The sequence below is a fragment of the Terrapene carolina genome, unplaced genomic scaffold (assembly GCF_002925995.2).
Source record: "Terrapene carolina triunguis isolate 2854851 unplaced genomic scaffold, T_m_triunguis-2.0 Scaffold197, whole genome shotgun sequence".
NCBI classification, from domain to species: Eukaryota; Metazoa; Chordata; order Testudines; family Emydidae; genus Terrapene; species Terrapene triunguis.
In genome coordinates, this window is record NW_020664548.1 from 1,140,399 (window position 1) to 1,158,671 (window position 18,273).

Below are 18,273 nucleotides of genomic sequence, written 5' to 3' on the forward strand. Positions count from 1 at the left end.
TAGGAGCTCCAGTCATGACCAGTGCCCCCCTGTGCTAGGTGCAGTACAAACACACAGCTCTTGCTACAAAAAGCTACCAATCTGAGACAACAGACCACAGATGGATACAGGGAGGCAAGGAAGTACAAGGAGACAGTAGTGGGCAACATGCGAGGCAGTGGTCTCTACACATTAGCAGCCTAACCAAAGTCAAGCTTTCTGTAGGTGTTACGACAAAGGAGCATGTTAACAACAGAGGGTCCTGTGGCACCTTTAAGACTAACTGTTAGTCTTAAAGGTGCCACAGGACCCTCTGTTGCTTTTTACAGATCCAGACTAACATGGCTACCCCTCTGATACTTTGAGCATTTTAACGTTTCCATTGCCCTCACAGCATCCCATTCAAGCCCCCTGGATACATCTTACACTTGGTAATTACCGGCTGCTGTTCCCCCATCTTCACAAATCCTACCCGACTCTCCATCCCTTTTTCACTGTGGGCTGGATCCTCTACCTCGATACAGCCCCTTTGCACTGCTTCAGTGGCAAAACATGGGCCATAACTTGGACACATCTTCACAGACAAGGATTTTCTACAATGAAAGAGTGGGGGGGGGGCACACCAGTTTGCACAGGAGCCAGACCCCATTCTCTTCCCCCAAGGTGCATAGCAGGCACCGAGGAGGAGCGCAAAGGGGCATGGCCAGAGACGACTGTGCTCCAGCATTCCCCAGCCCGTTCACAACCCCGTAAGCCATTACCAGCTAGAGTACTTTAGAGCAGCCTCAAGGCTGCACTAATGGACCCTGGGACCAGTACAGAACCAGCCCCAACCCCATCACTACTCATGCAAGGAGAGCCATTGAGCTCAGGGCAAGTAAGCACTGTTCAACATGAGTGAAGGCAGCCGAATTAGCTGCAGACATTAGCAGTGGGAAAGAGCTCTCTCCTTGTGAGTGCAGGATCATTCCCTGCAGTCTGTTCTCCAGGCGGACTATAAAAGGCCCTCCCTTAGGAGACCATTCCACTGCCTAATACATCAGGCTGCTGCTCAGCATCATTAGCAGCCCAAATGTCTCCTAAAAGCTCTCAGGGTCTCCTGTGTTTCCTGCTGCTTGTGTCAGAGAATCAGTCACTCTCAGGAAAGTTGAGCTGACGGCAGGTGCATTTTAGGGTGGGGTTTTTTTTCTTTCCCCTTTTAATTGCTTTGGTGAAGGCTGATTAGGCGGTGCATGGATCTGATACAGGAGATAGCCTGGATGCCCTCCACTGGCACAAGGAGCAGGAGAGGGCAGGGGGATAACAAAATGTAACCAGAACAGTGGAGGTTTAATCCTGTGGGCTTTCCTATAAAATACAGGGGTCACATCCCCAGCAGGTATAAATCAGCATTAGCCTCCGTGCCATTTAATGCAGCAAGGCCAATTAACACCAGCAAAGGATCTGGCCCCAAGGACAGAGAGGCCTCTTCCTTTTCAGCTTCCCATTCTCATTGCCCTTCCTTACTGGGCCAAGTATGGCCCCGATCCAGCAACATGTGGAGCACCTTCAGTCACAGCTGTCATTGATACAGGCATCGGGAGGCACTCGGTGCATCGCAAGATTGGGCCTTTGCAGTGCACATGGCATCACATTCCCCATTTAGAGACAATTCTGCTTCCAGGTCCAGTGTCTGGTGCATTTCTCTGTGCTCCTTCTCAGCTCCGGACTCCACACAGGGTGTGGTTTGGATGCAGGCAGTTGTCTGGGGCCCCATCTCTAATATACACATACATGGATGTCAATGGGAGTTTTGCCTGTGTGAGGACTACAGGATTCCACCCGTATAGTTCAGACAGAACTTGCGTCAGTGGTGTGTTTTAATGAAGGCTCATAAGGGTTTGGGGTATGGGAAGAAGGGAGAAGCTGCTGATGGCAAGTGCTGTACATTTTAACAGCCACTTTTGCACTGTCGATTGTACAGCGCACCCGATAGAACTACCCCATGTGTGTTCACTGTAGGCGTGGAGGGGTTCCTTTCTCCAGCAAGAACAAAACGCAAGGTTCATGTTTCAGGCTGCGGCCGTGAAAGGCAGCCATGTGCCTGGAACTAGCCAGGATTCCTAATGGAATCCAGTTCCAAATGCAAGTGGTTTTCTGCCACAAATTTTCAACTGCCCAAAACCTAAAGTGTTTCAGGGTTTGTTTTTTTCAACTAAAACCACCCAAAAATATGAGCTGAAATCGGCCATTTCCAGGGGGATTTTCCATTTTGATGAACAAGCGATTTTTCCATTAAAATTTTTTCCAGTGAAACATTGACCAGCATAACCATTGATGTAAATCAGGGGTAGGTGAAGTCAATGGAGTGAAATCTGAATCAGGCCCCCAAAGGCTCATTTTTATTGTACATGGTTTCAGAGCAGATTTGGAACTCCAGCTATCCACCCTGCCCCACTGAGCAGAAATAGGGAAACCCTTTTGAAGTAGGGAATTATACAGACAAAGGGCCAAAATCCTGACATCCTTCAAGGAGATTCTACTCCAGCCTTACTCATTCAAGCTCCTATTGGCTACAGTGGGAATTTTGCTTGCGCTAGAATATAGTAAATCTTGAGTAACAGCTGAGTTGGGATCTGACCCAAGGAAAGAAGAACAGAGCAGTGATTGATTTTGGAACAGGGACATTGCCACGTAGGGCCATCTCTGTTCTTTGGTCCTGGTTGCAGGGAAGGAGCCAAACTCTCACAGTTTTGATGCAAGAGCAGGGGTGGGCTGGGAGTTGTATTTCCATAGAGTGGAACAACATACAGCAGGACAGATGGGCCTAAAGGAAAAACGTGACTGGAGTAACCTCCAGAGGGTGTTCGCTCTGCCATCAAAGGAGCTTGCAGCAGTGCCTCTAAATGAAATCAGGAAGGAGGAGATGAAAGACAACAAGGCCATGCATTAAAATGCCAATGTCATCCAGCTCCTCAGAAGTGAATGCAGCCGCGTCTGATGCAAAGGAAAGCAAGCTCTGCTGGCTGCAGGGGACAGGTGCTTTTCTTCAAATCAAAAGGGCTGTAGTGGGTATGTGCACACTCACCCAGCCCTGAATCAAGGGGGCAATTCTGCCTGGAATCCGTAGGCTCTTCCATTTGGTTTCCAGGGCAGCATGCTTAGAAGATGACATCTGGACACACGAGAGTGTGTGTCAAGCATCCCACAACAGGTCAAGAACAGGTATGGTTTGGGGAAAACCTCATTTGGGAGAAGGACTGGCCCCTTCTCCTTGGTGCCAACCCGCATAAAATGCCAGCCAAGTGGGCTGAGCACTGTCTAAAGACGGCCTCTCATAAGGGCCCGCAGACACCATGGTGATGAGTTTGGCAGACACGTCTGTGTCCAGTAAGTTCTACACGGACAGACTGGAACAGGGTCCAAGGTACAAGAGTGGCCTTTTGAGACAAAGTGATAACAGAGGGAGCGTTCTAACAGCGCGCGCTACTACAGCGAGTGATTGGATCCACGTGCAATGGGAACCGTACCGGGCAGCACTCAGGGTATGTCTCCCCTGCGGTGATTGCAGCTCGCAGGAGAGCTAGCTCAGCATTGTCTAGCTAGCTAAAGTATCGCGAGCAGTGACGCCACGGCAGGCTTCAGTGTGAGCTCTCCTAGTCCTGGGCCACTTCCTTGGGTGGCTAGTCTGTGCTGAAGCATCGCTGCTGTGGTACCCGAGCTAGGTCAATTCAAGCTAGCTGGGTTATGCGTACACGGTCTGCAAGCACACACCTCCAATTGCTGCGTAGACATTACCCTCAGCGATGCTGTGATGGGCGAGGTATAATGCTCTCAACAGAAGCACCCCTAAGTTGGATCCGAACTGTCTGCTGGATCCAATCAGAGGCTCTTACTGGTGCTTTCTTGCTACGAGTTAGGTTAGTCCTGGCAGTGCAGAGCAGGAAGTGATGGGGAAGGGAATTAAACTCTCGCAGCCAGACCCATTATTTTACTCCCCAGCTATAACAGAGGGAGCATCAGGGACATAAGTTCCGTCAAACCTGGGATCCGCTGCCACAATGCACCTGACTGAGTGTATGTATCCACTCCTGGCCTACCGGAGAGAGATGCCTTCCTGACTTCTCTGCGTCAGAGATTGTCAGGGGCAGAGAGAAATTATGACCTTACAAGCACAGGTCTGGGGAACAGGACTCCTGTGGTCTGTTCCTCTCCGCCACAGCCTCTCTGCGTGATTTGGTGCAGGTCGCCGACAGCGCCGTGCTCATGGGAGGAGTCCCAGTGAAGTCAGCAATTAAGGGCTGCAGGCCCTTTGATGGAGGGTCTATCCTGGGGTCCCCATCTGCGCAATGGGGATATTGACACTAACCTGCCCCTCGAGGAAGGGGGCTGGGAGGTTTGACTCATTCGTGTTTGCAATGGCTTGGATAGAAAGTCAGCGTTCGAGAGAGAGACAGACAGCTGAGCTCAGAGCCCATCCTTTCAGGGTACATCTACACTGCAATAAAACCCCCATGGCACCGAATCTCAGATCGTCGGTCAGCTGACTCGAGCGCCCAGAGCTCAGGCTGCGGGGCTAAAAATTGCGATGTAGACGTTTGGGCTCAGGCTCCAGCCCTCAAACCAACTCCCCTCACGGGGTCCCAGAGCCTGGGTTCCAGCCCGAGCCTGAACATCTACACAGTAATTTTATAGCCCTGCAGCCCGAGCCAAGGTCAGCTGACCTGGGCCAGCCACAGCCCTGCCATGGACATACTCTGAGTGCAAAGAACCTGCTCCTGTTGCACCTTGGCGGGGGGGGGGCATTTACCCTCCTCAGCCTGCCTCAGAGGCAGGGCCGGTGCAAGGATGTTTCGTGCCCTAGGCGAAACTTCCACCTTGCGCCCTCCCCCCTCCCCGAGCCCTGAGGCAGCTCCCTGCCCCCCACCCCGCCCTGAGGCGCACCCCCTGCGGCAGCTTCCCACCCTCCTCCTCCGCCCTGAGGCGCCCTCACCCCCGTGGCAGCTCCCACCCCCCCCCCGCCCGGGGAGCTGTGCGGCAGCTCCCCACCCCAGCTCACCTCTGCTCCACCCCCTCCCCGAGCACGCCGTCGCTGCTCCACTTCTCCCGCCTCCCAGGCTTGCAGCACCAATCAGCTATTTGGTGCCGCAAGCCTGGGAGGGAGAGAAGCAGAGCGGGGCGGCGTGCTCAGGGGAGGAGGCGGAGCAGATGTGAGCTGGGGCGGGGAGTTCCCCTGCGTGCTGCCCCCCGCCCCCCTTACTTGCTGCAGGCAGCCCTCCCCGCGCCCCCCTGCCCCCGCTCCCTCTGCCTAAATGCCAATGACGACCGGGGCGGCCAAAGATCCGGCCGCTGCGGTCACCACCGAAGAAAATGCCGCCCCCCCAAATGCTAGCGCCCTAGGCGACCACCTAGGTCGCCTAATAGGTTGCACCGGCCCTGCTCAGAGGGGGCCCTTATGGAGAAAGCCCATCTTGGGCCTCGCCGCAATTATCTCCAACAGCTTTGGCTCGGCCCTGAAAGCAGCAGCAAGTGTAATTCACGAACAGTTTAATTCTGAGGAAATACAGCCGCAGCATTTGGTGCGGCATATGCCCTGGAGCCAAACAAACAATGCTTAGACTCAATGCTAAGCCCCACCTGTCACTCACATGCACTCCTCCTTTCCCGGAATGCAAACCTCACTTAATGGGTCACCCAGGGATTGCTGCCCAGGCCTCGAGGAAACCTCATGCTGCAGCCAAATTTCTGAGATCAATAAACATTCCTTAGGTACCGTGCATACAAAACAAGAGGCCTGCTTGCTTAGCGAGCGTATCCAAGCTAAGCTACCACACCTGTCTGTCTGTCAGCCACGGGGGGTGGGGGTACTGGCTGTCAGAGAAGGGGAGAATTCAGCAAGGGTTTGAAATTAGTTCAGGTGGGGAGCTCTGTTCCTCATCCCGCCCTTGCTGGCTATGATCAAGGCGGATACCGGGAGGAAGAGAAGCCTCCATGAGATGGCAGAGCATGGAAGGAACAGCTGACATCCTGCTCACGTTCTCTTGGGGACCCCGAGCCAGCAAAGTGCATGATTAAAAGATTAGCAAGTGGTCCCGCTGCATTCCAGAAGAGAAGAACTGGCTAATGGGATAGGCTTCCAGGCACTGGGACTGCACCTATACCAAGCCCCACCAAAGCCCTTGGTCATAGGATCCCTTCCCCATGGTGTTACCAGAGTGCTCAGTGTCTGTACACAGATAAGTAGTTGGTTAATGGAGAAGGTGGTGCTTAAGAATGGGTCTTGTAGATGCTGGATTTTGCAAGCCTGATAAAACCCGTGGTGCACTACAGAATGGCTTCACACCCGCTCTTAGCACACATGGAGCAGTTTGCGGGACAGGAGCCTTGCTCTGCTAGCAAAGCTTTTCTCTGCAGTCTATACAACAGGGTCTCCCACCACCCCATCACTTCAGTCCACCACCACCCCTCGCCTAGTCATTCTCCGCCACCCTTCCTTCTACTCCACCTCTCCTCTTCTCTCTGCCCTCATCATTATTTTCTTAATTATCCAGTCTCTCCAGCGCTAGCTTCCATCCTGTCCTCTCCTCTTCCCACACGCCCATTCCACCAAACGTAATCCACCCAGCTCCTCCATAGCCAACTTTTCCCAAGGACTGCCAGGTCCGGCTAGGAACCAACGTGCCAGCACAAATCGGAGCCTTCAGATTCCACTGCAAACAAAACCAAGCACTTGTTTTTAATTAAGCCACCACAAAAGACTCTCCCTGGAACAAAAGGAGGAAGTTGCCTCCTTAAGATCTCGCTTTTAGCTGTACAATAATTAGGCTTTGTTTATTGGTTTTACGGCTCCATTTAGAAGCTTTGCTTTTCTCTCTCTCTCTTTCCCTCCCTCACGTTTCCTTTTCCGTTTTATTTTCAGTCAATGTCTTCTTAGACAAAATTCTTGCATCTGCATAAACAACCCCTTTACCACCACAAGCTGCCCACACATCCCAACTGATTGAGCAGACTTTAGCACCAGACCACAGGGCTCCTCTATCTCTCTCTGCAGGATGTTCTCCAGCACAAGGGACACTTGTCCGACCTTTGCGTGGTCTCACCGTTAAAAATCCCCTAGGCTCCAAGATCATGGGGGACGGGAGGGTGGTTAGAGTCACACGGAAATTCTAAGGTGAGACCTGCAAAATTCAGTGTCATTTCACCGTCCGAAAATGTTAGTTTTCTGCTCAGGCCTCAGTCACGCAATCTGATCCTTGCGGGAGGACCCTGGTTCTGTCCCATTGATTCTAGATACAGGGGGCTTGCCTGCCCCCTATATTCTCTCCCCCCCCCGTAAACCCCTACATTTTAAGTGTATGCTGGTATGCAACTTCAAAACAGCCGGGAGCAAAGATAAAGAGCCAACTTCAAGGCACATCAAGTCCCTGTGCTTGGGGCAGGGCCGGTGTAACCACTAGGTGAACTAGGCGGCCGCCTAGGGCGCCAAGCTTTGGGGGTGCCAAAAAGTGGTGTCCGGCGTCACAGGAGTCAGCTGAGCGGGGCAGGGCGGGGAGCAAGGCCTCCATAATAAACCCACCCCCACAGTGAGGGGCGCCACGCAGGACGGTCAGTGGGAGCCTGCGGCGGAGCAAGGAGGAGACAGCCGACCAGGCGCAGCGACCAGCGCTGCCGAGGGATGGAGCCGTTGGGGAAGGCAGGACGCGGTCCTGAGCTCAGGTGAGCTTCGCCCTCCAACACGCCGCGTCTGGGGCCTGGCGCAGCCGCCTCCTGGGGCGAGGGAAAGTGAAACTAAACCCCGCAGCACAACAGAGGGGAAAGGGTTGGTGCAGGTGCCGCTTCAAAACACCGACTCTCCCCTCCCCCCCATGGCACTGTGCCAATGTGGGGAGCCGGCCCTAATCCCCAGGGAGATCCTCACCTGCTCCCTGGAAGAGCCTGGCTCTGCCCTCCTTGCCCTTGGGTCCCCCCCGGAGGGCGAAGGACTCAGAGCCTGGGAACGTTTAGAGACGCTGCGAGCTGGGGGCATTCTCAGCCTCCTCCTTGCTCATAGGTTCCCCCGGCCAGAAGGGACCATTGTGATCATCTCCTCTGACCCCCTTGTATTAATTCTAATGAACAATGCCACATTATGCAGTATTCATTTTTGAAAGTTTATAATAAGCGATGCTCCTGGGGGAGGGGAACGGGGGGGGGGGGAGCGCAAGGTGGAAGTTTCGCCTAGGGCGCAAAATATCCTTGCACCAGCCCTGGCTTTGGACTCACTTTATCATCAGCTAACAAGATGCCAAATAAACTCAGATACCGGAGACTAACCACCCAAGGGTTTCCCAGCTGGGAGGGGAGAGGACACACCCTCCCTCTATTATAGCCCTTGCTGGCTATTATGGAGAGATTCCCCCAACCCCTACCCCCAGTGTATCAATTCTGCACAGAATTTGGAGAGAGAAGTACAGGTTGCAGGGGGGATGCGTTTGCAGAAGGTACCAGGGGAAGTCAGTCTGTGTGCACATGGCTAGAATGCGTGCTGCAGCTGCAGCATCTCTGTAAACAGTTCTCTTAACAAAGAGACAGTTTCATTTGACAAGCATGGAGTCCTTCCATGTTATTTCCCATGAATACATGAAACACCCAGGGTTTCCCTTATTCTTGGGCCTCTTGTGGCTGCTGCCCCTGCCTAAGAAGCAGGAAGCCTTACATCTGGCTTCCTGTAGGTCACATGCCTGTTCCTCCTCATATGCCAAGACTACAGCCCCGTTTTAGACAGCCATAACAGGCACACTGGGATACATTCATGCACTGCAAGGCCCAATACTATACACACACACACACACACACACACAAACAAAATGTAGGAGTTTGGGGCAGGCAGAAGGAGAAGACTTCACACAAGTGGAATCTGGGTCTCTCCATGGACTGGAGCCCATGACTTTGCAAGGGACCAGATTTCTTTGACGCAACCCTGGTCCCAGAGGAAGAGTGGCTATTAACAATGGTTATTTTCTAGGTCAGATCACAGGCCAATGCCAATAGAAGCTGGTCACCACAGAGGGACCAGGCGCATGCAACACTGTACTGGAAAGTGCCCAGTTTCTTCCAGTGCAATGAAGATCAGAAAGGAAACCACACAAGCCCCCTCAGCCGTGAACCAGGGCAATGTGGGACAGCAGCAGGAAAACCATTTACACTAGATGTGCTACTGCACCCAGGACCACTTTCTATTTTGTCGCTAAAAGGACACAGGTGGATACTGAGACTGAGTTCGAGTTGATATTGAGTCCTAAGAATACCCCAGTGCATGTAGCACGGTTGCTAACCAATTGGGGAAATTATGTACAGGGACAGGGAGAAAGGGCTATTCCACAATCATGCTAGAGGGAACTAAGGCTACTAAAGCACCCAGTTTAAACCAGATGAAAAGTTGAGAGAGATTTTCCCCACATGATGCATGATCAACCTGTGGGACTCATTGCCACAAGAGAACACGGGGGGTTAAAAACTTACCAGCATACAAAGACTGGATGTGTATATGGATCATGAGAATATCCAGAGTTCTAACAGTGACAGATGAAAAACCACCAAGAGTTTGGGGAGCAATCGAAACCTACCAGTTAGACCTTAGCAGGTTACCCAGCTTAACAGGGTAGGCTCCAACTACTGGGGGTCAGGAAGAAACTTCCCCTGGGAGCAGGTTATCCCCCCTCTGGCTCCTCCAGGCGGCTCTTGCTCCTTTCTCTGAGGCAGCTTTTTGCTGGCTACTGTTGGAGACAGGATACTAGACTAGGTGGTCTGGTCCAGTGTGACAGTTCCTGTGTTCCTCTAGCATAGGTAAAGCAATAGATTCATTCCTGCAAGGTCTGTCAAAGGCCTGGTCTACACTAGGACTTTAATTCGGATTTAGCTGCCTTAATCCGAATTAACCCTTCACCCGTCCACACTACAGAGCCAGTTAATTCGAATTAAAGGGCCCTTTAAATCGATTTCTGTACTCCACCTCGACGAACGGAGTAGAGCCTAAATCGATTTTGTTAATTCGAATTAGGGTTAGTGTGGACGCACACCACCGAATTACTGTGTTTAAGTTAATGGGGTAGTGTGGCCGCACACCACCGAATTAATGTGGTTTAAAACCGAATTAAGGTGCTTAGTGTGGCCGCGCACAATCGAATTTATACAACCTGTTTCCCAAATTCGAATTATCTAAATTCGGATTAATCCTGTAGTGTAGACATACCCAAAGCCATGTCTTAGGCCTTGCCTACATGAGAAAAAATGTTGTAGTCTGGGATGTAAATTTAAACGTATATCATTATACCAGTATAACCCCCCATTTGGACACTCTTATTCCAGCATCAAAGTGCTTGTCTTTGGTGTAGCAGATGCAGCTTGGAAAAGGGGTTATGCTAAATAGAAAAAATCCATTGAGATCAAAATAAGCATCCACACAGGGGTTCACACTGGTATCACAACATCAGTAGAACCATTAAAACTTTCCAGTGTAGCCAAGGCACACACTGGCCTAGGTTCAATTCCCTGCTCTGCCACAGACTCTCCATGTGACCCTGGGTAAGTCACTTAGTGCCTCTGTGCCTCAGTTCCCCATTTGTACAATGGGGTAATAGCCCTGCCCTGCCTAGGGCAGTGGTGAGGATAAATACCTAAAAGATTGTGAGGTGCTCAGATTACACTATGGTGACAGAGGCTGGATAAGCACCTAAAACAGATTGAACCTAGATAGGGTTGTGCAGCCTCCTTCCTGCCACTTTTACATGGCTCTTTGCATAAAAATAAAAATGGACTGAGATTAAAATAATAAAAATTAAAGAACATTTTTCCTCTCTTCTCCACCTGTCTCTCATTCTTGCCTCCTCTCCCCCTCCCTCCCCATTCCTCTCTGAAGCGAATGCATTCAATCTTTTTTGTCTCAGCAAATGGCTTTTAAGTTTTCTCCCGTTCCCTCTAATTTATATTATTTTAATTATTGAAGAGCCCTCTCGCTCATCGCCTGGAACATTAACGCGTTTTAAAAAGGGACCCAGGAAAAAATCAAACTCCATCAGCGATCTATTTTTCTGTCTCAGCTAACAGCCTCCAGCTCTCCCAGGAGAGCACAAAACTCACTGCAGATTGCGGGGCAAAGGGTCCAAGAGGAGGGGGACAAAAAAAATCTTGGAGAGAAGACAGTGGGTTCCAAGATGTTGGGGAAGGAAATAGATGCCGTGAACCAGAGCTGGGAACCTGCACTCCAGGTGAAGAGTTTGCTCTTGGTCCACGTTTTCTGCTTGTAGATATTCCACTGCAGCTGCTTCTGCATTTGCATTATATTTACATTTATCTACGCGCTTCCCTGTATCTCTGCCAGTTGCTGCTAAGGGGGCTCTTGTTCAAACACACTTTCTAGCCCAGGGACATTGCCGTGTATAAATAAGTGCTCAGCAAGAAAGAAAGTAATTAAAGAGTCCTTGGAATTCTACTGGGATTACATGGAGGTGGGGACAAAAATCAGAACAGAACTTTGTGCATTAGAGACAGCCCCATTCACCCAGAAGGATCAGAGTTTCAAGACTCTTCATTGTTATTTGTCTTATGGTGGCATCTAGGATTCCAGAACACCATGACCGTCCACCCCACCTTTGTAAGAGACAGACCCTTCCCTGAAATGCTTTACAATCTAAATAGGACAAGACAAGTAATACTAATAAGGCTTAGTTCTTATCTAGCACTTTTCATCCATAGATCTCAAAGTGCTTTATAAAGGAGGCTAGTATCCTTAACCCATTTTACAGATGGGGAAACTGGGGCACGGGGAAATGACATGATTTGCCCAAAGTCTCATAGAAGGCCAGGGGCAGAACTAGCAATAGAACCCAAGTCTCCTGGGTCCCAGCCCAGTGCTCTATCCGCTAGGCCACGTCATGATCCTGATTTTACATATGAGGAAAGTGAGGCACAGAAAAGCCACCTGGCTGCTCAGTGTCACACAAAGGCTTCACAGGGGAACCAGGCATAGAACCCAGAGGTTCCTATGGTAATGCCACATCCTATACACCAACCAACAGGCCAGCCACACAAATGGCTAGACCAAATGGCTAACAAATACTACTCCTGGGGGAATTCTGTGCCTCTGCATGTGCACAGAATTCATGTCAGGCACAGAGTTTTTCCCCACCCCCTCAGAAAATACACTGAGCCAAGAAGTGCTGCAGTCCTGCCTTTCACCCGCCAGAAGCCGCTCTGGTGCCAGAACAGCCCAGAGCCAGCTGCATTCATCACAGCATCCTGACCCCGTGGAGCCAGGTTACGACAGACAGAGCGGGGCACCTGGGGGTCACAGACTGGGATTCAGAAAGGGTAGCGAGGGGACAGACTGGGGTGCAGCCCCAGGAGCTAGTAGGGTGACAGCATTGAGCCAGGGGCTGAATGGGAGGGGGGCTGCAGGGCCACATGGGGATGGGGCAGACATGCCTGACTCAATGGGAGAGGCTTGGGGTCAGCCAACATCTGCATGGGGGAGGCTCCCCAACTCCCTTATGATCTCCCCCCCCCCAAAAAAATCCTGTTCCATACTTCTCCCACGCACACACAACAACCCTCCAGGTTCACTCCCAGGCTCCATACCCCTCCCTCAGCTCCTCCATTACCCCAACTCCCTCAATCCTTTGAATTGCTTCTGTAGGATGCAGGAAATACATTTCTGTATTGTAATTTAAATGAATTACTCAAAGTTATGTATTAATATACCTAATAAGGAAACTATTTGTCAAAAAAAAATTCCTGATTTTTTTTTTTTTTTGGTCTGCAAATGACCAAAATTATTGAAAACTGGCATGATTATATTGTGTTATTTTGACAAATAAAACACGCAGAATTTTAAAATACTGTGCACAGAATTGTTTATTTTTTTGGTGCAGAATTCCCCCAGGAGTAAAATACTAAGCCTGGCAATAAGATAACACACCAGGTGAGAGAGAAGGCAGTCAGATCGGCTGCTAAAAATCCTCTACTAGGTTGAACTAGGACGGGTAGGATACTTAGAGACCTAAAGTAAATAATAATTTTCAACAGGAGGTATTGATCCATAGGAACCGAGCTAGTTCATACCTGGCCTTTCAGAGGGACAAAGCTAGACCGAAGTAGAACCAAAATGCCATTTTTGACCTTACTCAGCCAACTCCCAGAAGGCATGCTGCACCTGTGGGTGGAGCCACAAGCTTTTAGCCCACAACAGCAACACAGGGGTGCCAAGAAGCATCAGTCCATCATGTGACTATTCAAGCCTTGGGTACATTTCCCACAACACCCTCATACGCTACAAATCCCAGGAGCTACAGGATACCGTGAATCCCCTGGAGTACGGTTGCAGTCTTCATAATGGTGTCCTTACCATGACTCTGTAACAGATAGCTGCCTTCATCTCCCAATGATAAACACATCAAGCTATAGCAATCATTCTGCTCCTCAGGAATTAAGGGAAGATATGATCTCAAGCTTTGGGTATATAATCCATAGCCCATTATCCAATCATCTGCAATAACTGGTGTCATGATGATATACATTAAAATGCCTCAGTGTGCTGTCTGTTTGCAGGCAGATGAGTTGAAAGCATCAGTCTATAGATGACAACTGCGTGGAGGGAGTCTCGAACTCATCTGACTGATGCCATCGCAACCATGAAAGATGGGAAGGGCTTATCAGCCCACAGAATGCGAGAGCAAACAGAGCCCAAGCAGAATTGTTTCACAGCACTTGTAGTCCCCACAGTTAGCTAGAGAGAAAGGATCATCTTAGGGTTAGGGCTCTGCATTCAAACTTGGGAGATCTGGATTCAAATCCTACTTCTGCCACAGATGGCCGAGGTGACTTTGGTCAAGTCACGTCATCTCTCTGGGCCTCAGTTCCCCATCTGTAAAATGGGGATGATAATCCTTCCTTTCTCTCACCCTTGGCTCATCTTGTCTATTCAGATGGTGAGCTCTTTGGGGAAGGGACTATGTGTATATTCGGGGCCTCTACGGGTAGGTCTATATTGCAAGCTGAGGCACTACTGCACCGCAGATAGACGTACCCCAAGTCGCAGGGCTAAAAGTAGCCGCCTAGACAAAGCAGCAAGGGCTTCGGTGCAGGCTAGCGATGCGAGTATGCACGCAGGGTCCCTGCAAGGTTTGTACAGCCAACGCCACTGTGGCCGCACTACTATTTTTAGCCAGGCTAGCGTGGGTAGCATTAGCCTATGTATGTTGACCCATGTTGCAATTACACCCCCAACTGCAGCATGGACATACCCCGAAGGGCTTGTGTCATACAAATAATTACATAGGCTTTAAAGTCAAACACTCCCAAGCTAGAAATGCCAGCATTTAGGCTGGCCTTGCAATCTTCAGTCTGTCCCTTTCTGCACATGCATTACAATATAGTCTATACAGCCAGTCTGTTTAGCCATGGGTTCTCTTTCTCTCTCCCCCACGCCCACCTTTATTTACCCTGCACGGTCTGCTGGGCTGGGCCTGTCCTTTACTTGTACAACTATCGCAGTGGGACCCAATCCCATAATGCCATCATAGGCACAGTAGAACACGTCTCGCCGTTTGGAAGCATTTCCAACATGCTTGTTCTCTCCTAGGACGGGGTATAGACTTTACCAAGTCCCTCCACCTGCCAAGCAGTCACCATAAGAACTCAGTGGAACAGTATTTTATTAAAAACCCTGCCAATGACCTCCCTGGAATCCATGCATGACTAAGAGCTGAGTGATGAACAGCTCCAACTGGCCATTAGAACGCTCTGACAACACTCTGCAAACAGGACTCCTGCAAGTGACTCCTAGGTTGATTTCTGTTGTGCAATTTGTTCATATTAGCAAACCAGTCTCCACCAGATGAGATCTGAGCTCCTGAAAAGGTTACTTGGGTTGGAATTTAGCCACTGGGGCTAACAGACCTGCTTTTATGAAAAGCGCCCCGGGTTTGTTGGCTTCTGTTGTTTTGTTTTAGAAGAACTCATGGTCAGGACCTCAATTTTATGTGTCGCCCCTAAGAAGGCATCTCTGGCAGCGTGGGGCACTAGCTCATTACCGACCCTGAGAGAAAAGCACACCCTGCTAAATCAAGCCCCCTTGCAGCACCCTGGGTTTCCCTTGGAGGTGTCCTGCCCCCCCCCCCCCCCCCCCCCACCCCCACACAAGCCTGCTAGTTCAGGAGAGCTGCCAAGTTCATCGCCCCAGGCAGTAGAAATGCAACCAAGCAGCAGCATGGCAAGGAGATTACAAAGGAGTCAGGGGAGGAATTTGCATGTTGTCCCCTGACAGCGTAGCGGTATCGCCAGATAGGGGGTTTCAACACGAGGTACCGACTTTTCTCACTGCACTGTGCAGTGCAACAAAACTCCCCCCGCCCCCTAGGAAATTCACAGCTGTTATTAGGTTGCACCCTGTGGTCACTTAGCAGTAGGTCTCTGATCTCCCCCCTGACCTCCCACTCTTAAAAGCACACACCCCTGCAATTGGAGCTAAAGGAGAATCTCCATTAGCAACACCGTGCCTCACCATCCTCACAGCACCCTGGGAGGTGGGGAAGTGCTATCATCCCCCATTTATAAATCATTAGGAATTTGGCCATAACTCTTTCAAAACTTGCCACGGGAACTTTAATGACCTGAGAGGTCAGGACCTCATTTCACACCTGCTCCGGGAGCTGACACCGCATGGAATCCTGCTGGAATGTGGGGAACTGATCAGTGCCATCCGCTGAGCCCCCAGTTCCATTTCCTATGGTGCGCCCAGGCTTTCCCTAGGGTCCCTCATCCCGCACCTGTTCAGCTTGGGAGATCACCCCCCAGGGCAGCAGAGCAGTGTTTCTATTTTGAAACTGGCCTTCCAAATCCCTTTCATCATCAGTCTCCTTCTCTCTCACATCCACCGGCAGCATGTCCCCCCAGACACCCAGCTCTGATTAGGCTCCCGAAGTGTCCCAAGACCAGTTGTCTCAATAATGAAGCCGCAAGGCCAAGAGGAACATGGGAGTGTTCTTCCAGAGGGACACCAAACACGCTTAGTACATTCCACCCATAACCCAACAGGGCTTTGCTCAGTCAATTGTCCTGAGAGAAAGGAGATGCTGCAAGCGTGTTCAAGCAGGCAGGAGGGGTGGGATTCAGATACTCATTCTGGGTGGAGAGGGAGGGACCACAGGACCAGATCAGCATGGGACCACACGGTAACAATATTTTGCCCTGATATAGCGCCTTCTATCAGGGAGCAGGAACTGTGCTCTGCAAACAGTGAGTTAATTTTGCTGCCTGGAGGTTATTAGCAACCTGGTGTGTGTGGTCACTGCCCTCTAGTGGAGGAAATTAGAACTGATCATCTGTGTGTCACAGGCCCAGTACCACCACCTGTGATTCGCCTGTAGCTCAAGCACTGGGAGCTTTGGAAAGGAGAGGCTCAGAGCTCTACCTCCAACCAGGGGTGCTGGAACTAGGGGTGCACCAGCACCCCCTGGCTTGACGTGGTTTCCATCATATACAGGGTTTACAGTTTGCTTCCATGGTTCCCAGCACTTGCACTATACAAACTGTTCCAGCACCACTGCCCCAGATGGTAGAAGCGGCAAATGTTTGTAACTTATATTGCCCCACATCTAATCAGTATCTCAGAATCTTTACTGTATTGATCCTCACCTGCGATGCCCAGCAGTGTTATTAACCCCATGGTACAGAGAGACACTAAGTAATTTGCCCAAGGTCCCATAGGAAGTCTGGGAGAGCTGGGCATTGAACCTTGGTCTTCCAAGGCCCAGGCTAGCGCCCCAACCAGTAGGCCAGTCTTCGAGTGTCATTACAAAGGAATTTGTGACTCAGAAGTGACAGGACTTGCCCAAGCTCACACAGCCAATCAGTGGCCCTCACATCTCCATCACAAGGTCCTCCCTTCTGCCTCTAAAATGGACGACGAAATGTGAACCAGGTAAGCCGCCCTCACAAGGCGAAGGAAATTACCCCACGCATGGAGCAGGGATCTCCCTCCTCCTGTGGGTGAGGAATGCCTTTCACACAGCAAACCTCCCGTTCCCTTCCCCCCACCCAACCACCCCAGCAGCATGCATATCTCTCTCATCTGTAAAGAGAGCCCTACAATAATCCCTCCCCGTGCCCTCCGCAGAGCATCCAATCGCATTAAAATCAGGGGCACGTGAAGGAAAGAACGAAGGGGTGGGGGGAGCCCTTTAACTAAAGGCATCATTGTTGCAGGGTGTGGGGTGGGGAAGGGCAGAACCAGAATCCCCTGGAGAGACGGGGGATTCTTTGGACACCCGCAAAGAGTTTGCTCTCCCCTCCCGCCCACCCTCTTAGCTTCCCCTGCCTGGGAGGGAGCAGTTAGTGCATTTCGTTATTGTTAAAACGCCTGCAATACTTTGTGCTTAACAGTTGCTGGTGGGTTATTTTAGCTGGTACAGCAGAGATTGAACCATCGGTCACCCCACGTGTTCCTTTCCCCGGCCACAAAGGGGGTGGAGGGAAGGCGGGAGGGGTTCCCCTCAGGGGCAGGGCAGGGGATGGCAAGCATGGGACATTACCTTGAACAGGCGCAGAATGTTGGCCACCATGATGGAGACGGAGCTACCCGAGGCACCGATCACCCCCACCACGCGCTCCGGCTTGGTGATGATGGGGGGCCCGCCGTTAATGCACCGCACCTCAGTGCTGTCCTTCTCGATCAAGGCCTGGACAAAGGTCAGCGACTGCTCCAAAGCGTGGGTGTCCCGAGAGCAGGTGTCCAGGATGCGAGCGCCCAGGGTGATGTTCGGGAGCAGGTCGGGGTCGTTGTTGATGCGATCCAGGGCGAAGAGCATGGCCTCCAGCCGGTGAATGCCCTTCTCTTTCTTCAGCTCACCACAGGCCTTGCCCTCGGCGCCCCGGCCGTGCACGGGGAAGAGGCCTCCCAGGGTGATATCCCCGTCGAGGCGGATGGAGTTCATGTGTGGATGCCCCTGGCCCTTTGGTTTAGCCGAGCTGGCCGGGTTCCACCAGCAGCTGCAAGCACTCAGGAGTAGGCAGAAGGAGAGCTGCTCCATGCAAAAATATCCCCGGCTCTTCCCAGGCATCGCCAATGACACGCCCAAACCCTGCCCCGACACGCAGCCTAGAGAGCCATGCGGCACCGAGCCCCCCTTCGCCTCCCTGGCTCCGCAGCCCGGCTCCACCTTGAACACTTACCAAGGAGGGAGCGCGGGGGTAGCGTCTCAGAGAGCCAAGGAAAAGGCAGCGTCAAGTCCGGCTGCAGCCTTTCCGAGGGGACGCAGCATGGTTTCCTTCTCCCCTCTC

The 18,273-nt window shown here is 51.4% G+C and overlaps 1 protein-coding gene across 1 annotated transcript in view; it reads right to left on the reverse strand.

Annotated features, from left to right (window-relative positions):
• The window catches only part of LOC112106108 (metabotropic glutamate receptor 4), a 178,142-nt gene extending 160,089 nt beyond the window's left edge, over positions 1 to 18,053 (reverse strand). The window contains exon 1 of the mRNA XM_024199166.2: positions 17,526 to 18,053. Coding sequence (XP_024054934.2) covers positions 17,526 to 18,053 — 528 coding nt within the window. The remainder of the gene's footprint in view (positions 1 to 17,525) is intronic.
• Positions 18,054 to 18,273: the final 220 nt, after the last annotated feature.